A 22,901-nucleotide genomic window follows, 5' to 3' on the forward strand; every position below is an offset into this window, starting at 1 on the left:
ATGGTAATCTTATGCGGTGCTGAGGGCAATGAATTCTTGTTCTCCAATGAGGGCAAGGTAGTCCAAGTTTGGTTTCCAAGTGCCATTAGCAAAGTATTTCCTAAACCAAAGGATGAGTCTATGCATGAGTCGGCGATAAAAGTACGCAAAATTCTTGTTCCGTTTCTCAAAGCAGATGCTCTTCACAAGTACATTGCTATTATGGACTCAGTAATTAAGCAGCATTTAGAAACATACTGGAATGGGAAAGAAGTAGTAAAGGTTTCGGATGTTGCCCCAAGGTACACAATCGCAATGGCGTGCCGATTGCTTTTAAGCATTGAGGATCCCAAAAAGTTTGAAAAACTCGGGAAGCAGATTGGGGATGTGGTGGAAGGGACCATGTCACTGCCTATTACTTTTCTAGGGACAGCTTTCCACTCTTCCATAAAAGCATCTCAGGCAGTGAGGAAAGAGCTTACAGGAGTAATCACGCAGAGGAAAATAGATCTTTCAGAGAAAAGAGTGTCTCCAACACAGGATGTATTGTCCCAAATGCTCATGGCCAGTGATGAGAATGGTTGGTTTGCTTCATGGTGGTACTTACACTCTCAATGCTGCGATGACTTTCATTATGATGTATTTGGCAGAGATTCCTCATGTTTACAATGAGGTGCTTAGAGGTTAATTGGACCAAAATTGACACAGCGGAAATAACAAAAAGATTAGTTGCGTACTAATTAAACGAATGATAGGTACTCATAGCCACGAGCAATTCTTGAATCCTCAAGAGAAAAGGACAAAGTCTAAATATTATTGATAAAAAGCTGCTTAAACATTAGGTTACAACCCCTTTTATAGGAAAAAGGCTTAGCAAAAACCTAACTCAAAAATGAAAATTCCCAAAATTTGGGGAAAATAATAAAATTGGAAAAAGGAAAGAAAAACATGACTTTTCCAAAAAGAATCAACTTCTACGGAATTATACGCTAAAAGCTATTAACGAAACAAATATTTCTTAAAACGGCAAAAACGTCCAATTTGAGGCCTAATCGAAGGAATTAGGCCCAAAAACACCATTGATCATCAACTAGGGTTAATGTTTATTGACAGCATCGCGAAAATAAGTCAACCATCAAGTTTGGGCCCGATCCGAGCTCATCCGAAAGTTGCCAAATTGGGTAATTTGCAATTAAACAACGTTTGGGCTTTCGAAGCTTCGACCAGTCCAATTGATCATGAAATTGGGCCTTCACGTGTTCTACATCAAAAACCTGTATGTGCATCAATTCATTTCTCCTTTGTGTTTTATCCCCATTAGTCTCCCTCCACAAATCCAATATACGAACTTAAGCTTATGGATTTTACAGCTTTGATATCAGTACGTCTGCCTAGCGAATCTTGGTGTTTGTATTTCTTGATTTGATTGTTTGGGGAAAAAGAGCAACTTGAGATAGCAATATCAAAAGAAGCGAAAGTGTTGCTTAATTGGGAGGACATAAGTAAGATGAGGTACTCATGGAATGTTGCAAACGAAGTGCTTAGGCGGAGACCACCATCTTTTGGTACATTCAGAAAGGCTATTATCGAGTTCACCTACTCAGGGTACAAGATTCCGAAGGGATTGAAAGTAAGCCATTAACTACAATTTTTCTCTATAAAATCTCTGGATGTTTGGATTGAAAATAAACAAGTATTGATGTTGACTTGTCCTGTTGTTCACAGTTACCCTGGATGTGCTAGAAAAAATAATTTGTAATCTTCTAGAATAATTATTTAAATATCTAAGTTAAAAATAATTAGAAGTGTGTAGAAGTAATAATTACACTAAAAGATATTTATATTTATGCACATGGGTAAAATTAGATAATTCTAGAAGATAGGAGATTCTTGTAATTAAAGCACATGTGCTTATCTCTAGACAAGGGCGCTGCTATTCGCAGCCCTCTATTTACTCCCATAACGCGTTAAAAATTTTCAATTATACTCGACAGTTAGTTACCGAAATTGAGATATATTTTCAGCATCCAATTACCGAAATATAATATTTTTTTCAACAGATGTTTACCGAAAATGCATGTTCGGCAGTTGTTTACCGAAAGTTAAACATATTTTCGACATGTAGTTACCGAAATATAATCTTGTTTTCAACAGCAATTTACCGAAATGCTATTTATGATTTTCAACAACCATTTACCGAAATGTAATGGGCTACGGGAGAAAATAAAGGGCTGCGAATAGTAGCGCCCCTAGACAATTCTAGAGAATTGGAGGTTGGTAGAAGTGCACCTTATAGCACCTCCCACCCATCCTTTCTTTATAAATCCCAATCTTTTGTCCAAATTACTTCAAAATCTAACCTAGCACCCCAACAGGATGTCCCATTCTACACAAAGACCCGGAGAAATTTGACCCATCAAGATTTGAGGGAAATGGACTGCCTCCATATACGTTTGTTCCTTTTGGATGGGGACCTCAAATGTGTCCTGGGAATTAAAGAGTATGCAAGGCTAAGGATACTTGTTTTCAGACATAATGTGGTGACAAATTTCAGATGGGAGAAGATAAATCCTCATGAAAAAGTTGTCAATGATCCTCTCCCAAGGCCAACTCAAGGACTTCCGGTTCATCTTCACCATCACAACCCCTGAATTGGCATGTCCATTTGACTCCGTTTTTGTTTTCTGCATGTACTCTTCTTGAAATGTGCTAATTACAATTTGAAATTGGAAAAAATGCACCTTCCTTGCTAGTGTTACGATACGATATTCAGGTACTAGGTAATTATTGATTTTGGCTCAACATGATAATTCTCACTATATAGGAATATGCATGTGTTGAGTTTGATTAGAACCCGTGCATTATCAGCGAGGTTTTAAGCTTTTTTTCAAGCTGGTGATTAAACCATGGAATTTAAGGTCAAAGCTTAATTCCCTCAAAGTGACACAGTTAGGAGCTGGAGAAAGAGAAAAAGTAATAAAATCGTCGGCCATTCCTTTATTCGAATAGAGACCTTTTAGTCGTCAGAACTCTTTGGCTAATAGAGCGGTCGACAAGGTTGATTTTGGAAATATGTGATCTGATGCAATTATATATACGTGTCAACAATGGGTTTGCTGGGTACAAATCGAATGGATATTCACTTAGTAACTGACTCAAAAGAACCAAAAGGTTTGCATTTGTACGACAAACACCGATGCACTTGTGGAATGTTGCAAATGAAGTATGGGGGACTAAAACAAAAAAATTACTGAGCGCTCACAGAGAACCGTCATTCCTTCTCAGAGACGTCTCACCATTGGCGTGAGCTCTACCCACAAAGTACGTGACTCTTACTCCAATATACTCCTATACTGGGAAAGGGTCCTAAAACACCAAGTAGCAGTCCTCCGAATAATCACTCTCTCTGACTAAAAGTATCACTAACTGGACCTATCACCTATGCCAGATCACTTATTCCAAACAATGAAAAACAATGATAGAAGGGCCTATAAATTCTCTACTGGTTTTGAAGGCATGCATATATGAATGAAAGTTGTTCACGATACCCTCACACTTGTTATTTGTAGTTATATTTTATCACAACCACCAGGAGTATTTTATTTTTGATGTGAAAATTAAACTTTCGTATTAGACCAATAATAATTTCTTCGCCAAAATTATTTCTAGTTTGGAACGAAAGGAGTACATGGGTTCATTTAATTGCTCGATGCGCTGTTACTATTTTCCATCTTCTTTAGGTAACCCCTTTGTCGGCTCCTCTCCTTTATGCTTTCATCTTATTTTCTTGCGTGTGTTCTCTTGACATAGAATTTCGCTGTAAAAGAAAATTTCCTTTTGTTTCTTTGAAGTATCTATTTTGGAGGAAAATGTTTACCACTTGAAAAAATAAAAGTTGCGATTTCATAACTTTCTTGATAACTGAACACCTTTGAAAGTTACAAAAAAGATTGATCTTCCCACAGTTTCTCATCTTTTCCATCTAACTACACGGGGCCTGCTCCTGCTTCCTCACTGTCCGAGCCAGCAGCTCTCAAAATAACGCATAAATGACAGGGTAAGCTTACAGAACATCACTGAGAATAGAATGAGTGAAGAAGTTAGTTTCTTCCCTACAATGCAGGTCTCCCGTTATAAAACATCCCTTGCGGAGATGCAAAGCGGATCGCTCCGCAAAAAAATGGCCCAAAGGCTAGCCAATACACAGTATGACTCACCTTTTAAGAAAACAAATCTCGATACGTGATGTCTCCAAGACATGATTGAAGAAAAACTTCTCCATAAATCAATACGCTGAAACCCCAATACAGCTGTTCAAATCATCGCTTCTTCCTTCAAACTGCCCATTCTAGCATTGTCGCGGTCTCTCCTGAAAAAACGATACAAAGGCGTGTAAAACAAGCAACACAAACCGAACGGAACTGCCATCATCGAGAAAAGCCCTCTCGACAATGCAAAGGCTTCCCTCGGAGAACCCAAAATTGGATCGACTGATTTCGAATCGTATCCATATATCTTCTCTGCAAGGATACCAACAACGGGGGCGGCAAAAGAAGAGAAGGAAACTTCAAAAGCGCGATCAAATGCATAAATCATGGTCCGGTGTTTCGGGGGTACCACCTCAGCAAACATGGGGCCATTTGCAGCAGTGGCATTCCAGCTGATGGTGAGACCCATGAGGAAAAGGGTGACAGCATAGGTATAATAGCTGCTGACTGACTGGGGGATCCCTTTAAGAAGGAACCATGAGAAAGGGATGCCCATGAAAGAACTAAACTGCGCACAAATGATTCGACCGTAGTGAGGGTAGATTTGTGACATTCGGTCTGCTATTATTCCACCGACGAGGGATCCAATTGCACATCCGGCGGCAAAAAGACTGAGTAGTGCAGCTGCACTGTTATGATCAAAACCTGGAAATAAAGAACCAACTCGAAGTCATGCATCAGACATGCTTTTGTAGATTTCTCCCTTTTCGAAGTGTTTGAATTAGCATATTCGCAAAGGAACTGATTTCCAATTCCAGCTATTTTGCACTGCAGACTGACTAAGGAAACAATTTGCCGAAATTCGGCTAAATGCTTACCAATTAGTTCAAACCACAATGTGAAGAACACCATGGCTGTCCATGGTAGTGAACCCACAAGGCCCTGCATAACAATAATCCGAAATGTCGGCACTTTCACAACTGCTTTTGTAGCTGTCCACGACTCCCGCCAAATTGATGCTGCATTGACAGTGCTCTTATCTACTAACTCTTCCCTGCAAGAGCAAACAACTGAGGCACTACTAACGGAAAGAAATTAATTGAAACTGGAAAGACTTTTGCGGTACCTCCTTTATGCTTTTCACAACCACAAAGTTTGACCTTTGTGGTATCTTCGGTTTTAGTCTCGAAAAAAACAGTTCATGAAGATTAAAGAAACATCTTTATGTATGTCATGAAAGTGGGTCACTGGGTTGTTTTCAGAAAATTTTCCAGAATTACTTCCTTAAATAAGTTTCTTGTGATCCTCAGAAACAGAAAAACTGCCAAACAGACCCTTCATATTACCTATCAGAAAAATCAGCACCATCGTGATCAAGGGTAACTCTTCGTCTTGGATCAACCACAAACAGAAATACAAGGAACCCAATAAGGGAACTCAGAGTAGCCATCATAATGAAGGCAACACGCCAGCCAGGCAGCCCCCAAAACTCATGACCAGCCATAACTGTAGCGAGAACGCCACCTCCAATTCCACCCACAGTCCCGACAAGATTCAAAAACCCAAATCCAGCCCCCCTCACACCATCCAAATAGCTATCAGCAATGAATGACTGAAGTGCTGGAATCACTATAGCCAGTCCAAACCCATTTACTGCTCTCCAGAATGCTACTTGCATAAGATGCTGGCTTGCGCCCACTGCAGCTGTTGATAAGGCCCAGCACAGGGTACCCATTGCAAGAACTGTAGGTCGGTCATAGCTGATTACTAATATACCTGCCAAGGGTGATGCCAGTCCCTGCACAAAGTTCCTTGTAAATGTCAGATACCCCAGATCAGATGGCCCAGCACTGAAAGCTTCACTGACTTCTTTGTAGACAGATGGGAGGAGGTTTTCATCTGCACGCTCCATTATAGCGGCCATGTTGATGATAAGTAAAGAGAGAGAAATCCCAAAAAGTTTTCTTGTTCTGTAAAAGGTAGGGGAAAAAATACAATCAGAGATAAGTGCAAGTGCAAAAGGTTACTTTATTCTGACAGAGCAACTAAATTATCGAAGCGATGACTGTACATCGAAGACCATCTCGACTAGTTGGACAAAATCCCTACCATTTCCAAAATTTGGCAGAAATGAGCAAAAGTGCAGCTCCATTAGTTGACCAATTCAATGTCAAGATTTGTCAAATCCATTTCGTGAGCCAAATTTGGCATCAAGTTTGGCTTTGGAAAACTTGCCACATCATAAAATGGTTCTGCCAAAATGAATGCCATTTTTTAGCCTTTTGACACTATAGTAAGCAAAGAATGACTAAACTTGCAAGATGGCAATAAACCAGAGATGCTCTAAGTTGCTTCCAATTCTTATTCTTGTAAGGAAAATGAAGCTAAAATTAACCTTATCTACAACAACAACAATAACAGAACACATCTAGTCCCCAACCATTGAGGGTATGGGCGGTGGAGGATTGGAGACAAACCTAACCTTTGGCAATACATTCATAAACTAGCTGCTCTCAAAATACCACTGAAACAGTGGCCTCCCTATACCTCCAAGAACCGAGGAGCTAAAGGGACATTTTGCTCCAGAACCATGCCGCCAAATCAAAGCGAAAGGCATCAGAGAGGGCATGCCTAGAGACCCAAATCAATTTTTGTGCACATTACCATGCTTCCTTCATTCCTAGTTCGGAGCATCGGAAAGCACAGCAATTAACCCTATCTACCAACAAGAAATATTGGGTAACAGAATGCACAAGGGAGCCCTTGGAGGGACTTATCAGATTTGATACCCAGGCTCTTGGGAAGTGTTTATCATTTATTTGAGAAACCAATATCCATTATCTACTCATAATTTTCCTAATTTGAGATGTAGTGGTATTCTACTTGATGCTTTCAAACATGGTCCAAAAAAAGATTTCAAACCACAGAATGGCATTAACTTAACCACGCATCAGAAATCTATGCTCCATGAGTAGTAGCTGCAAGAGAAAATGCTTCTCAAAGTAGTGATTCCAACATTTTGTGCTGCCAATCAGGAAAAAAATAGCAAAGAAAACGAGTAGCAGCTGGTTTTCAATGCAAATTAGCAAGCCAACATAGTAAACATTCTCCACATGGTTACAGCTCGTCCATCTTAACATCTGTATATCAGCTGCTATCCAACCCTCATCATTACTAGCATTTTCTAACATAAAGCATGCATACTAGCATTATTTATGACTTTCATGCTTTGTTCAATCACACAAAACAAGAGCCATAGAAATATTCTGATGGACAAATTCTCCATATGCCTCTCCATTCGGCACCTGTTTTGGCGTAGTAAAACATCAAAGTACGAGAACCACACTTCTTGGAAGGATCAAGCAAAAGATTAGGATTAAGACTAATCGTTAAAAATATTCTCAATAGAAGTTATGTTCAAACTAGGAAGAACTAACTCCACTACATTATTCTTGCATGATTCAATGAACTACAGGAAGAGCCCAAGAGACCTGATGCATAAATAAAACCAGGTTTGGTCAGAGGAGCTTTAAGATTCATAAAGCCTTCACCAATCAAATCAGGCCACTTAGGGCCCATTTGGTAACTCACAAAGAACTAGTAAGCGCCATAAGTAAGTCCAATAATAAGCAAACTTGTTTGGTTACAAATTCATTATTCTTCATTGTCGAGGTTCGTTTATTTTAATAAGCAATTGGGGCGTGCCTGATTGCTTCTTTTGAAGCAAACAAGCAAGGTAACCAAACTTTCCTTAATGCTATGATGAAGTGTCAAGGACTAACGGCACGACATGGTAGGTAAAAGAACACTTAGCACTAAATCAGAGCAACGTTCGGATGGGAGTTTGTAATTACCTGGATGTGCAGCAAATAAAGAAAAATAATCTTGAAATGTCTATGAGAACTGGAAACTACAACTATTACAGAATGAGGACACCTGGTTCTAACATTAGACATGTTCAATAGGCTTCATTTGGGTGGCAGGAATAGGAGTTGTGGAACAAAATTTCATTACAAACAATCACACTATTCTAGCAAGACTCCTAACCAAGCATAGTCATAGATCTTATGGAAAAATTCTCTTTCAAATTTGGTCTATGATTGGGAATCAGATATGGCCTTTGAAAGAGAAAATGATAACAAAAATAAAAGGCAATGTGAAAGCAGCCCTGCCACTTCATTTCATCTAATAAAATGTGTGGGCGTGGAAGACATTCATTATCAATTTTGCTGCAAATCCCCATCGAGGGACAAGAGAACAACTAAAAGCTACAGATGAAATGGCATTTTTCTAGCAGCTGTGTCTCACAAGACAGATGGTGCATGAGAAGTTCTCATATTCATCTACTATGTGTACTGTAAATATGTTACTGATGTTTACTTAACCCACCCACCTGCTACCCATAAGAAAGAGAGAGAAAATGGACAAGAACACAAGACATGAATATGGTGCAACATCCACACGCTGACACCAAAATTCAAGACCGTCACCACACAATTAGACGGGAACACAACAATAAACAAAAATAATTTTGCTGTGAACAATTGTTTCCTCAGTTTTACATGACATTACAAGACATCTACAATTTATCTCATCTTGTTTAATGCTCATCAATAATTTTTATAGATAAGACATCAAGAGGATGCCACCCATGTACAAAAGAAAACCAAGAACAAAAAGGTTGCCTAAACCAATGTAGGAAAACCGTGCACTCTAGTGCTCCACTATACTCCATCCTTGAAAAATATCTATCATATTAAGGAATTTGTCAAGGGTAGGATTTCATACCATCCACTCCCAACTATGCAAACTAGAAAGGAAGGGAAATTTCCTATAAAAAACAAAAAAAACTAGAAACGAAAAGAGTCAAAAGACTCTTAAGCGGTAAGCCTAAACATAGGCCTCTCCGCCACATCAAACTATCTACTATTTTGCTCTCTCCAATAAGCCATATCAAGGAAAGGAAGATCAAAATTCAGAGCTTCTGTCTTCATCAACCCCCTCCAGCTGCGAACCATTTTTGAATTAGCTCAACCACTGTACATGGAAAAACCACAAAATATTCCACCATACAATTTATTGTATTGAGCAAGTAAGATAGAAATTCTTGCATTGTACAATTCCAAATAGCAAAAAGTCATGGTATCAACTTTAGAAATCTCTTTCAAGAACAAATTAAAAAGTTGTGACTTTAAGAGTTCCAGTGCGAAGTGTAAAGAAGAGGATATTAATAGCCGTAAATCCATATTGTTTCTACCATTAAGTCTAAATTACGTTGTTCAAACTTACAACGTACTTCATGTCTCTCTAAGCATTTGACACCTGTGTCATTGAATTTTGTCCGACAAGTGTCTATACGACGTAAGTTTTACCCATTCATGTAAAAACGCTGGGAACATGCTTGTTTCAAGTTGGACAAAGATGGGAACAATGCAGGGTTGACTTAATTTTTAACAATATATGTTGCGAGTTAAATTACAATATTCAAAAAGTAAAGAAGCTATGCCATTAAAAACAATCTCAACATAATAGAACCCTCGCTTAACTTATAACATATAAAAAATTAAAGGTTATGAATTGCCAACTAAAGGATTTTTGAACATAATGTTCGTTGAATAGCACCTAATGACATCTTAAAGTATGCATATTTATTTCTGTAATCGCTCATCATGTTCTCCTCCATGTCCGCGTTCTTGTATTTTGAGAATCGTCGTATGTCTATATATGCGTTCACATCTGTATCCACGCTTCTCAGGTGTAATCTATGTTTCTTAGCCTCCCCCAAACTATTACAAGGCATGACTCCAACATTGCGTTGTTGGTTAGATGGAGGCGATCCTTATCCTTTTGTCTACATCTACTAAAACAAACAAAGCAACCAAAAGGAGAGTAATGAACGGAGAACAAGCCGATGAAGTAAAGGAAGTTGCACGAACACAAAGACCCGTCCTAAATTGGCCAGTATTCTCTGTATATTCATAATGTTCATAAATAAGGAGTTTGAAATACGAAAGGGAATTTATCTGTTCAATAAAACAAAAATCAAAAAAGTGGGGGCAACCAAACAGAAAGTGTAACTAACAAATTCAGCAGTAGGACTCCCATTATTTGTCCACATATACCAATCAAACAGTAGTAATAAATAGCTACCCAGAAAACTATAAAGGCCGCGGGCAACCAAACAAAAGAGACGGTTAAAAGATGAATCAGTACAGCAACAATTCATAAGCATAGGCTGAAATCAGAGAGAGAGAGAGAGAGAGAGAGAGAGAGCATACTTCATGATGGTTTTGAGTTGTGGTGAAGGAGGGGGGTTAGAATTGGATCGAGGGTCAAGACGACTAAATCTGGAGGTCCTAAGGCCCTTGATCGATGACCCAGTTGCAGTTAGTCTGTCAAAATACTACTAGCTAGTGGTCCTCCGTCCAACTCCAACAGCTACAAAATGGGGGATATCGATCTTCTCCTTCTCCTTCTCCCATGCTGATTGATTACACCAATATACACACCGTTGACGATGATATTGTTGTTTATGATGAGAGAGTACTAGTGTAGCGCAAAAGGACCCGCCGGTAAGTAATCTCAGAGAAAAGCATATTCTAAAGAATCTAAACTGTTTGAATAGTGGTTACTATCATGTATTCATGTGCATCTTTGTTTTTTATCATATCAGACAGACACATGTATCTCGATCCATGGATAGGTTAGTACGTACTTGAGTTTTATATGAAACTGACAAAAGGAAAAACCAGACAACTGAAGATTCATCTCTCTCTCTCTCTCTCTCTCTCTCTCTCTCTCTCTCTCCAATTGGAGTAACGGTTTGGAAAAGAACTGTGCTACACACAGCAATCTGTGCACAGATTGTGCACAGATTTTGTTGTGGGGCCCATCACGGGTCCCACACAAATCATCTGATCCGTTCATTAAATGTAAAATATTTTTTTAAGGGTCCCCATAAAAAATAAGCTTAATCCAATACCTATAGGTACTTCATCCAACCATCTAACTTTTCATTCAGATTTTCGGATAATTAAAAGTTGTATGATTGGATCGAGCACCCATAGGTATCGGATTGAGATTATTTTTTGCAGGGGACCTTTGAAAAAATGTTTTACATTTAATGAACGGCTTGGATGATTTGTGTGGGACCTGTGGTGGACCTCACAATAAAATCTGTGCACAATCAGTGTACAATCTTTGTATGTGTGTGTAGACTTTCTGTTTGGAAAAACGGAGGGGGTAATTCCGTAATTGGGTGGAAATATTTTCTGGAAAGTAAAGAACTGACCAAGCCGACTGAACTGATTTTTTTCAACAATTCTTAAAAAGGTACTCTTAGTATTTTAAACAAATGGACCGGGCTCCGATCATTTGTGTGAAGTCCCGAGATGGATTCTACACAACGAGGTATGGAAATGATGTACCCCAAAGGTGTAGACTCCTCCATCCCCTCTCTCTACAATTGTAAAAGATTGGAAAAGCCGAGGAAGGTAGCCACCATTTTTTAAGAGATTCTGCAGAGATGGGTGTGTACATGTAAATAATCTGAATCGTTCATTAATTTTAAAATAATATTTCAAGTTTTTTTGTTAAAAATAAACTCAATCATATAAATAGAGGTGATTGTTCCAATCTTTCGAATTTTCATTCAGGACCCTATATTCTGAATGAATTTTATAAAAAAAAATTGACAATTTGATCAAATAATTACAGCCATTCGATTGAGTTGATATTTTACGAAGAAACTGGAAAATTTTATTTTAAACTCTGGGATTGTTTGTGCGAGAGATTCCAGAATTGACTCCACACACCCATCTATGCAGAATGCACAAGTGGCTGGTCCCCATAATTTTACGGAAACGAGAGGGGGTTGATTAATTAAATGGAAATATGGGATTTGGATAACTGACTTTTTCTTTTTTCTTTTTGCTGTTTTGGATAACTGACTTGGGAGGTTCTTTTGATTGTGCCGGCCTGAGATTTGATTTGACTCTGTAATACAGATGCAGCTTCATCCTGTCCTCTTAGTTACAATGCAGTCCGGTCCAGTCAGCCCTCTATCTATGCATCCCGAGCAAATAAAGATAATCTGAATCACTCATATCATCAAATTCGCTGAGGACTAAGATGTGCATTTACATTGAAAATTAAATTGCTCAGTCATTGGTGTTCATGTGGACAAAATAGATTTGCTTCTAGATAAAATAATAAAGCCGGAAAATTTCGAACTGTGTTTGTTGATCCCTTTTTTTACCAAATAAATTTGTTTTGTTCGTGTACTAATCAATGTCTGACCAATTTGAATTTTGCATTAAAGATCTTCTTGGCAGTTTTTAAAGTATATAAACTGTTGCAATTACTTCTATGAACCCAAGATTTGCTCTCTGAGAACTAAAATGTTTCATTTACATTGAAAATTAAATTGCTCAGTCATTGATGTTCATGTGGACAAAATAGATTTGTTTCTAGTCTAGATAAAATAATAAAGCCGGAAAATTTCGAACTGTGTTTGTTGATCCCTTTTTCCACCAAATAAATTTGTTTTGTTCGTGTACTTATCAATATCTGACCAATTTGATTTTTGCATTAAAGATCTTCTTGGCAGTTTTTAAAGTATATAAACTGTTCCAATTACTTCTATGAACCCAAGATATGCTTACGAAAGAAGTAAATGGACCAGAATGGATGATTATGGAGCAACTAGATGGGAGCTTCCTCCCTGCAATCCAAAAAAAAAGAAAGAAAATGTGAGCAAACAATTTCATGCTTGAACTCGATAAGTTCTACAAAATGAACATTTTCAATCATTACCATGAGCCCATACAAAAATCCAAAACTCTCTCTTAATCGTTGAATCGTTAAGCAGCTTAAAATACACATAAACCACAGGGTAAGCTTACAGAACATCACCAAGAATAGAATGTGTTCAGAAGTTGGTTCACTACGATTCTAGTCTACCTGTTACTATAAAGCATCCCGTGGGGAAATGCAAAGAGGATCGCTCTTTAAAAACAAAAAATGGCCTAAAGGATAGCCAATACACAATATGTGAAGAAAATTTCGATACGTGTAGTGATGTCACCTAGACTTGATTGGAGAAAATTTCTTGTAAGATCAGTACGCCTACAACCCGATACAGCTGGTCAAGTCATCTCTCTTCCTTTGAAACTTGCCATTCTAGCATTGTCGCGGTCCCTCCAGAAAAAATGATACAAAAGCGTGTAAAACAAGCAACACAAACCGAACGGAACTGCCATCATCGAGAAAAGCCCTCTCGACAATGCATAGGCTTCCCTCGGAGAACCCGAAACTAGATCAACTGATTTAGGATCGTATCCATATATCTTCTCTGCAATGATTCCAACAATGGGGGCGGCAAAAGAAGAGAAGGAACCTTCAAAAGCGCGATCAAATGCATAAATCATGGTCCGGTGTTTGGCAGGTACCACCTCAGCAAACATGGGGCCATTTGCAGCAGTGGTACACCAGCTGATGGTGAGACCCATGAGGAAAAGGGTGACAGCAAAGGTAAAATAGCTGCTGACTGACTGGGGGATCACCGTAAGTAGGAACCACGAGAAAGGGATGCCCATGAAAGCACTGAACTGTGCACAAATTATGCGACCCCAGTGAGGGTAGATTTGTGACATTCGGTCTCCTATTAATCCACCGGCGAGGGCTCCAATGCCACATCCGGCAGCAAAAAGACTGAGTAGTGCAGCAGTACTATTATGATCGAAACCTGGAAATAAATAACCAACTTGAAGTCATGCATCACACAGGCTTTAGCAGATTGCTCCTTTTTTAGTGTTTGAATTAGCATATTCCCAAAAGTAAATGAGTACCCATTCCATCTATTTTGCAGTTTGGACTAAGGAAACGGATGACTATAATTCAACTAAATGCTCACCAATTAGTTCAAACCATAATGTGAAGAAAACCATAGCTGTCCATGGTAGTGAACCCATAAGGCCCTGCAAAACAATGATCCGAAATGTTGGCACTTTCAGAATAGCTTTCATGGCTGTCCACGACTCCAGCCAAATTGATGCTGAATTGACAGTGCTCTTATCTACCAACTCTTCCCTGTAAGAGGAACTGCGTTAATGTTAACCAAAAGAAACTAACCGAAAAGCCATTTGCTCCTCTATGCTTCCCAACCACCAAGTTTGTCATTCGTGGTATCTTCGGGGTTTCATTTTTGAACAAAACAGTTAATGAAGATTAAAAAAACATCTTTTTGTATCTCAGGAAAAGTGAGTCACTGGGTTATTTTCAGAAAATTTCCCAGAATATAGTTTATCAAATAAGTTTCTTGGGCTCTCCAGAAACAGAAAATGGAAAAGCAGAAAAAATGCCATCTTCAGATCCATACCTATCAGAATATTCGACACTATCATGATCTGCGCTAACTCTTCGTCTTGGGTCAACAACAAACAGAAACACTAGGAGCCCAATAAGGGAACTCAGAGTAGCCATCATAATGAAGGCCACACGCCAGCCAGCCAACCCCCAGAACTCATGACCAGCCATAACCGTAGCAACAACTCCACCTCCAATACCACCCACCATCCCGACAAGACTCAAACACCCAAATCCAGCCCCCCTCACACCATCCAAATAGCTGTCAGCAATGAACGACTGAAGTGACGGAATCACGATAGCCAGTCCAACCCCATTTACTGCTCTCCAGAATGCCACTTGCATAAAATGCTGGCTTGCACCCACTGCAGCTGTTGATAAGGCCCAGCACAGGGTACCCATTGCAAGAACTGTTGGCCGGTCATAGCTGATTACCAATACACCTGCCAAGGGTGATGCCAGTCCCCGCACAAAGTTCCTTATGAATGTGAGATACCCTAGGTCAGATGGCCCAGCACTGAAAGCTTCACTGACTTCTTTGTAAACAGATGGAAGGAGGTTTTCATCGGCACGCTCCATTATAGCGGCCATGTTGATGATAAGAAGAGAGAGAGAAATCCCAAAAAGTTTTCTTGTTCTGTAAAAAGTAGAAAAACTCTAGGATTAGAGATAAATTCAAGTTTCAGAAGGTTACTTTATTCTGACAGAGCAACTAAATTATTAAAGAAAGAGACGAATTGCACATCGAAGAGCATCTCCACTGATTAGGAAAATCCCTCGCCATTGCCGAAAATTGACCGAAATGAGCAAAAGTGCAGCTCTGTTGTTGAGCAATTGCTTGACAAAATTTGTCAAAGCCTCATGTGCCAAATTTTTGGAAACTTACCATATGAGCAAATGGTTCTTGGTGAAAGGTAGCTCTGCCAAAATGGGATTGCACCAGTGAAGCAGAAATGCAATTTTTTGGCCATTTGACGATATAGGTACACAAAAAAGGCTTCACTTTGTAAAATGGCAATTGCCAGTGGAGATGCTTTAAGTGCTACCAGTCCTATTCTAGTAAAGAACATTTAGCTGCAATAAACAATGTCTATCAACAACCAATATTGGGTAGCAGAATACAGGGCGTTTATCTAGAAGTTGTGGAGTAGTTCTTGTAGTGTACTTTGTAGTCAAGTTGTTTCCACTAAACTAAAAGTTGTAGAAAATGTGTTGGGTGTTTTAGTTGAAAATGTGTTGGATGTTTTAATTTAGTGGAAACAAATTAACTTTTGACATAAAGTTTTAGTTAGTACGAACTACTTAACTAAAGGCAAAAAATTGTAGTGAAAACAATTTAGCGGAAACGGGGCCTAAGAAGCAGCAATTGCATTCTTCATGAAAAAGGCAATCTAAAGAAGCTTAGTGGCACATATAAAGGAAAGCGGCAGCACTTTCAGGGAAGGTTTATTGTTTATTTGAGAACCCAATATCCAATATCTACTCGTAATTGCCCCAATTTGAGATCTAGTGGTATACTATTTGATGCTTTAAAACATGGTCATAAAATATCTGCTCCATGAGTATATTATGCAAGAGAAATTACTTCTCAAAGTAGTGAAATGAACATTTTCTGTTAACAATCAGGAGATAAATAACAAAGAAGATGAGAAGCAGTAGATTTTCATTGCAAACAAGCAAGTTAGCTCTGTACACTCTCCGCATGGTTGCAGATTGTCCCTCTTTTTACTGTTCAGTAATTCGCATGAAGAGAAAACAACCAAAAGAAAGGCAAGGGTGATAGTTTTGAACCCCAGAACAATAACAAACCGAAAGCAACGAAGGCACGAAACCAGCCTTTCGGTAAACCACATACACCGCAGCCCACCCTCAATCTTTTTACCATGTCCATCTTAACACCTGTAGTTCAGCTACTTTCCCACACTCGTGAGTACTAGCATTTTGCAACATCAAGCATGGTTAGCAGCCTAGCATTATATATGACTTTCATGGACTGTTCAATCATACTCCCTCCGTTCCTAATTGTTAGTACCTCATTCCATTTTGGGATGTTTCAAATTGATTGTCCTTTTTCCAAAAATAGAAGTAGAAATTTGATGGAATTCCAAAAATGTCCCTCATATGTGAATACATGGTGCAACAGAGGTAGAATATAGGAGTAATGATGGAAAGTAGGTGTAATCATTATATGTCTCCTAAAAAAGTTGGAATTCCTAAGAGGGACTAACAATAAGGAACAGAGGGAGTTTAAAAGATGAGGACTTTTGAAGTACTCTGAAGGACGAGTTATCCTCTTGTCCACAATTCGGAACTGCTTTCCATGAAGAAATGCATCAAAGTATGAGAACTACTCGTTAGAATTCTAATTCAACCTCAGAAGGATCAAGCAAGAATCGGATAAAGACTACTTGTTAGAAATACAAGTAAAAGACTGCTAAACTAGAATTTAAAATTTAAGAGAACTTCTCCACTAAATCAATCTCATGATTCAATCAACTACAGGAAGAGAAAGACCAAAGGACCTGATGTACAAAACTAAAGGGTAATTTACAGCACGGCCCCTATAGTTTGCTCTCTCAATTTGGTCCCTACGCTTTCAATTGGCTTCCTTCAAGTTTAGATTGGTTTCAATCTAGATTCTAGTGCACTACACAATAATAGAGCTTATGCTTACCAAAGTCCGTCCAATGATTAAACAGGCTTCACTCAATATTCCCAAGCCCCATCCCCTTGAAGAAATATTTTTCAAGCCTGTCCAACTAATTTATTTACTTTACCCAAACATAGCACTTCAGAAATATCAATCACTCATAATCCAGCAGATCCCTCAAACATCAAATACAAAAACCAATGAAGGTTTTGCAATGTTTTAAGTGCTCCAATAGACTCTTCAACCACTCACTCACCGTTCGAATTCTTTTTCTCTCTCTTGAAATTTGACATTAGAGTAGCATCCCTAAAATACGAAACCCTAGTTTAAAAGGTGATTTGATATTTGAATAATCTATTGGAGTGCACAATTAAGGTAGCAAAGTACACTTTGGACAATAAAATTGGAAGAGTATGCTGGATTGCACTATAAAAACTCATTCTTCAAATTGCAGAGTGAGGTAGCACAATACAATTTTGATGAAAATTTTTGAGATATCTACTCCCTCTGTCCCATCTGTTGTAATAAAACATTTTGATGAAAAGTCTGATAGCCTTCTTTTGATTGCACTATAAAACTCATTAGCACAATACAATTTTGATGAAAATTTTTGAGATATCTACTCCCTCTGTCCCATTTGTTGTAATAAAACATTTTGATGAAAAGTCTGCTGGCCTTCTTTTGTTAGGAAAACCAACGTTAAGTATTGGACTAAATTGTCACAAATCTAAAACTTGAAGGTTAAAAACTTAAAATAAAAGAAATTAAAAATGGAGGGACCGAATTAAGAATTAAAACTAGGAGCAAACTACAAGGACCAATGTTGTAGTTTACTCTAAATTAAACTAGGCTTCGTCGGAGGAGCTTGAAGATAGGCAATAGCAAAAAAACAAAACAGCTTTCAAATAAGACCACTTAGGGCCGGTTTCATTATTCGTAAGAAATAAGCAATAAGCAAGTCCAATAATACACAAACTTTTTTTTTTTATAAGTAATAATAATAATACACAAACTTGTTTGATTACATATTGCTTATTCCACATTATGGTTGTTGGTTTCTTTTAAATAAGCAATTGGGCTGTGCCAAACCCTCCTATTTTCTCAATGCTTCATTTTAAGCAAATAAGCAAGGCAACTAAGCTGGCACTTAATGTTGTCATAAGGTAACCAAAGTAGCCCTCATAAGATTTTGAAATTTTTCAGCTCGCTTTTTCATTATTATTAGGTAGGATGAGAATACAATGGGGTTGAGGGAATGAATTCCCACTTAGTTTTGTAATCTCATTCCGCCATGAACGGAACCACGCATTACTTTACATGCCTAGACACAGCCAAACAACAGAATAGAGAAGAAATGGAAGAAGAGTTCTGTCTACTTCATTCCTGCCACCAGACATACGTAAAGGACGAAGACTACAATGCCTCCTCAAGAAAGAGTAGCAAGGGTTAAGCTAAAGGTTCCACATATACGACAATATCAACAGGTTTAGGATTGGAGAAAATAAGTAATATGGTCAATTATTGGAATCAGATACCGCCTTTGACAGTAAAAACGGTGACAACAATAAAAGGCAATTCAGGTAGCAGTGTAAGCCTTGCCATGTTAAGTTTTATTTATTAAAATGTGTGGGCTTGGAAGACATTCAAAATAGTCAGGACACAATTCGACAGGGACACGAGTCACATGACAATAAAGAAAAGTATTTCTTATTGTGAACAACTATTTCTTCATTTTTATATCGACGCTGCGAAACATCTATAATTTATCTTATCAAGATAGAAATTTCTACATTGTACCATTCCAAAAGAAGTGTATAGCAAAGAGTCACGGTATCATCTCCAGGAAACTCTATTAAAGCAAATTAAAAGTTGTGACTTTAGCAGTTAAAGTAAGAACTAAGAAGTGTAAAGAAGAGAGCATTTATAGTCCATAAATACGTATTGTTTCTACCATTAAGTCTAAATTACTTGTTCGAACTTACTATGTATTTCATGTGTCTCTAGTTGACATGTGTGTCATTTAACTCTGTTCAATCATGCAAAACTTAAAGCAAGTCTTGATGAATCCAACGAGTGTCAATTTCATGAAGCACTGACACACCTAATTAATTAGTGTATCTTGTGTCGCTGTATCCATGTCAAGACACGCCGAACATCTAGATACAAAACGACGCCCACATGACGTGTCTACCTACTTTTCTTAGTTTTTAAGCAGGGACCACACTGTTCACATGTGAGTTTCACTTCATTGGAAGTCACTTACTGGTGTCGAACATTTGGCGGACAGCAACGCTCTTCAGACGCGTCCTAGTCTCAAATCAAAAGTGTCTTAATTTTTTTTTTCCGACAATATTCATTTGAACACTCGGGAGACACCCTAAAAAATGCTAGGACACATCAAGGCACTCTATGGACACTCAAGGGGGTCATCTTTTTGCGTGATAGGTAAGGGTTGAGTAACTATACAAACATGTATGAAAGAATCAATGCTTTTGGTTGGATCCCTTTTTGTGAGTTTAGAACAGGTAAACGTGAAAAATGCCATATATGGTAGTTTATTGATGTAGGAAGTTTGTTTTTATTGTTATCTTGCGTCTTTGTAGTATATACAAATTATTTCTTTTCCTTATTGTGTCCCCATCGAGTCATCGTCTCGAATTTTCGGAGATTTGTGTATTGCATTGTCAAGGCCATGTTTGTCTCGTGTTACGTTTCTGTTTCTATGCTACATAGTTTGAAACCTTTAGGGAAGATCAATTTATATTTATGAAAACTATTTTCGAGGTTAAACTATAACTTTCAAAACGTTCAAAAAAACATGCAAGTGAAGAAAAGTTCAAGAGGATAAACCCTTGTTTGACTTATAATATATAGAACTTAAAGTTGCTATAGAAAACTTAAAGTTAAGAGCTGCAAAGTGATATATTAATTGTTTTAGACATAATATTCATATGAATAGCAACAAAATACGTTTGTATTTAATCATGTTATTGTGTTCCTTGCTCTACTGCATCCGTGATCTAGTATTTCAATAATTGTTATGCCTATGCCTCTGTCCGTGCCTCTTAGGTGTTAATCTATGTTTCTCAGTTTCCCCCAAACTATTGCAAGCGATGGACTCCAGCATGGCATACTTGGTTAGATGGAGGCGATGTTTATCATTTTATCCATTATATCAATCTCAAAAACTTAGGCTTTTCCAATTTTCATATCAGAACTACAAGAAGGAATTTCTAAAGCTGGTCCCGCACTGCATGATCTGCTAATGATTATCAAATTGGAGAATAAATAAAGCAATAAATCCCATTGGAGCTTGGAATCTCAAATTCAGGTTCCAAATTATACAAACGAGCCGAGCTTTTGAATATTGAGCTCGGCTCATTACTAAACAAGCCTAAAATTCGAATTCGAGCTCGGACTCGATTACTAAACAAGTCAAGAGTCGAACCAAGGCTCTCACTACTCGCGAGCAGGTCGGTTCGTTTGCAGCCACCCATACAGAGCAAACAATATGGTACAGGAATCAATACAACTATATATGCTAGAGTATATTCTTAATAGCATGGGCTGAAATGAGAGAGAGAGAGAGAGAGAGAGAGAGAGAGAGCATACTTGACATTGGTTTTGAGGTGTGTTGAAGGAGGGGGGTGCGAATTGGATCGACCGAGAAGACGGCGAAAACTGAGGCCCATCGATGGAGGACCCAGAAGTCAAAGTATACTTGTTGTGGTGGTACAGCTGCTTTCTTCTTCTTGGACCATGGTGATAACTCTGTGGCCGATCTGGGACGGCCAAAGATCTCCATTTGACGATGAAGTACATCGTAAGATAGGGTGCGACGACCCGAGAGTAGTCACAGGAGGACACGCCGGTAATTTCAGAGAGAAGAATATTCAAAACTGGAGTATAGTAATAATCAAATACTATGTATCTCGATCTCGATCTGGGGTTGGAGTAGTTAATGAAACTGACGAATGAAAAGGAAAGCAAGCCAACTCATTGTACGGGGTAATTTCAGAGAGAAGAACTCTCTCTCTCCATTGTACGGAGTACTAAAAGATTGAAAAATGGAGGTCGCAGGAACATCTCCGAATCATACTCCATTTCTTCATTTTGGAGGAAAAACATTCTCCAACTCATCCTCTAAAACTCTTTTCCATTTGGAAGTATGAACTTTGATACTCTAAGAGCATCTCCAATGCATCTTCCATGCCTCTATTTCTCCATTTGAGAGAATCATTTTTGGAGGAAATATCATTCTAACACATTCTCTATTTTCTCCGGAGGATCAAGTTTGGTACTCCAAATATGGAGAATGGAGAAAAAAATGGAGGATCTCCTCCATTTCACTATTCACCCTCACCAAATCCCATTTTTTTCATCAAATTAGTTTTTATACACTAATCCTTTATAAAATTGGTACCAATCAAAAAATATATACAATATTTTCAAAATAAGACTCATATTGAATATTTTTTTAATGAAGTTTGAAAAATGAAAATTTGAGTTTTCCCTAATGAAGTTAGAAAAATGAAAATTTGAGTTTTGAAGGGAAAGTGGGGAAGTTTGAGATTTGAGATGAGTTTTTAAAGAAATACAAGTAGAAATAGAGTATTGGGTTAGAGTTAGATTTTCTCCAAAATCAAAATACTCCCAAATGAAGAAATGAAGGAAAAAATGGAGTATTGGATTGGAGATGCTCTAAATATAGAGGATGAAGGAAAAAATAGAGGATCTCTCCTAAATATGTGTTGGAGTTGAGAAATAGAGTATTGGGTTGGAATTAAAATAAATAATACAGTCCTCTAAGTCTACTTTTCAAATAAAATAGATTAATTTGATCCTCTCAAATAAAAATTTGGAGGGTGTTGGATTGGAGATATTTTAATTAGGATGGAAATACGGGCCGGGTGCACTCCATGTAGTCAGAAGACAGAAATACTTTGGGCCTTGTTCCTCGGAGAGATTTAGGGGCTTTTTGGGTTTTTGAGTCTTTTTTACCTAATTTTTTTTGTATTTTTTAATTTTGCATCAAATTTTTACAAATTATTATTTTGTCTTGATGGGTGAAATTGAAAAATTAATTTTTTTTATTTTTATCTAAATATTTTTAAAAATATCCAAAACAATGTCCAAATATTTTTATCAAAATTACTTTTTCGATTCCATTCTTAGATACAAATTTATAATTCACAAAAATTTGACACAAAACTAAAACATACAACCAAAAAAAAATTGAATGAACACAAAAAGCCCCTAAAGCTAGAGGAACAAGATTCCATCCCAAATTGCCCATCTATTATCACTATTTTAGACCTTGTCCATATTTTTTAATTTTTAATATTTTTACTTGTAAGATGAATATTCTTGTTTGATATATTTTAAAAGAAATTATACATTATGAAATATGGAAAGATATTTTTAAGTGGCATGAATGTCCAAAAAGAGATGAACGCTTTGGGACGGAATGTGTATAATTTAGTGAGGAACTATAAAATGCAAACGCCAACAAAATATATTCAGTAATAGATGGCAACAAGAAAACAATTTTTGCACCGGAATAAAATTGAAGTTGACGTATTCATCAATAAAGTTATTCATCGGCAATAAATTATTGCCACGCCATCGTCAAATATATAAATGTATGAGAGTGTACTAGCTCATCCATCCAAATTCAATTTTTTTTTAAGAAATTTATC

General features: G+C 37.7%; 3 protein-coding genes and 1 non-coding gene across 5 annotated transcripts; 1 reads left to right on the forward strand and 3 right to left on the reverse strand.

Moving 5' to 3' along the window:
- On the forward strand, positions 1–1,722 carry LOC131298564 (beta-amyrin 28-monooxygenase-like). Its single transcript, XM_058324045.1, has 4 exons — positions 1–559; positions 630–662; positions 1,422–1,609; positions 1,705–1,722. The coding sequence occupies exons 1-4, from the start codon at positions 1–3 to the stop codon at positions 1,720–1,722; spliced, it is 798 nt and encodes a 265-aa protein (XP_058180028.1).
- A 2,320-nt stretch (positions 1,723–4,042) lies between these two features.
- Positions 4,043–10,971, reverse strand: LOC131336677 (uncharacterized). 2 transcript variants are annotated; one of them, XM_058372594.1, is made up of 4 exons: positions 10,466–10,971; positions 5,534–6,157; positions 5,066–5,241; positions 4,043–4,892 (listed from the first exon to the last, which is right to left on the reverse strand). In XM_058372594.1, exons 1-4 carry the CDS (start codon positions 10,468–10,470, stop codon positions 4,294–4,296), a joined length of 1,404 nt encoding a protein of 467 aa, XP_058228577.1. In that variant the 5' UTR covers positions 10,471–10,971; the 3' UTR covers positions 4,043–4,293. The 2 variants fall into 2 exon arrangements, with proteins under 2 accessions (XP_058228577.1, XP_058228579.1); XM_058372596.1 differs by lacking the exon at positions 10,466–10,971 and adding an exon at positions 6,297–6,439.
- On the reverse strand, positions 6,761–6,867 carry LOC131299296 (small nucleolar RNA snoR100). The gene has a single exon (XR_009190681.1). It is a non-coding gene; the product is annotated as a small nucleolar RNA snoR100 (small nucleolar RNA).
- A 2,000-nt stretch (positions 10,972–12,971) lies between the features above and the next one.
- LOC131336678 (uncharacterized) lies at positions 12,972–21,201 on the reverse strand. Its single transcript, XM_058372597.1, has 4 exons — positions 20,815–21,201; positions 14,566–15,189; positions 14,101–14,276; positions 12,972–13,932 (listed from the first exon to the last, which is right to left on the reverse strand). Exons 1-4 carry the CDS (start codon positions 20,892–20,894, stop codon positions 13,334–13,336), a joined length of 1,479 nt encoding a protein of 492 aa, XP_058228580.1. The 5' UTR covers positions 20,895–21,201; the 3' UTR covers positions 12,972–13,333.
- Positions 21,202–22,901: the final 1,700 nt, after the last annotated feature.

Source organism: Rhododendron vialii, chromosome 8a (genome assembly GCF_030253575.1).
Source record: "Rhododendron vialii isolate Sample 1 chromosome 8a, ASM3025357v1".
Lineage (NCBI taxonomy): Eukaryota > Viridiplantae > Streptophyta > Magnoliopsida > Ericales > Ericaceae > Rhododendron > Rhododendron vialii.

Coding starts and splice junctions, on each gene's coding strand:
- LOC131298564 (XM_058324045.1), top strand. CDS start 1: ATGGTAATCTTATGCGGTGCTGAGGGCAATGAATTCTTGTTCTCCAAT. Junction 560..629: donor CATGGCCAGTGATGAGAATG/GTTGGTTTGCTT, acceptor TGTATTTGGCAG/AGATTCCTCATGTTTACAAT. Junction 663..1,421: donor TTACAATGAGGTGCTTAGAG/GTTAATTGGACC, acceptor TTGGGGAAAAAG/AGCAACTTGAGATAGCAATA.
- LOC131336677 (XM_058372594.1), bottom strand. Junction 5,242..5,533: donor GGTGCTGATTTTTCTGATAG/GTAATATGAAGG, acceptor TTGCTCTTGCAG/GGAAGAGTTAGTAGATAAGA. Junction 4,893..5,065: donor ATTGTGGTTTGAACTAATTG/GTAAGCATTTAG, acceptor CTTTATTTCCAG/GTTTTGATCATAACAGTGCA.
- LOC131336678 (XM_058372597.1), bottom strand. CDS start 20,894: ATGGGCCTCAGTTTTCGCCGTCTTCTCGGTCGATCCAATTCGCACCCC. Junction 15,190..20,814: donor CACCTCAAAACCAATGTCAA/GTATGCTCTCTC, acceptor TACTTTTTACAG/AACAAGAAAACTTTTTGGGA. Junction 14,277..14,565: donor AGTGTCGAATATTCTGATAG/GTATGGATCTGA, acceptor TTCCTCTTACAG/GGAAGAGTTGGTAGATAAGA.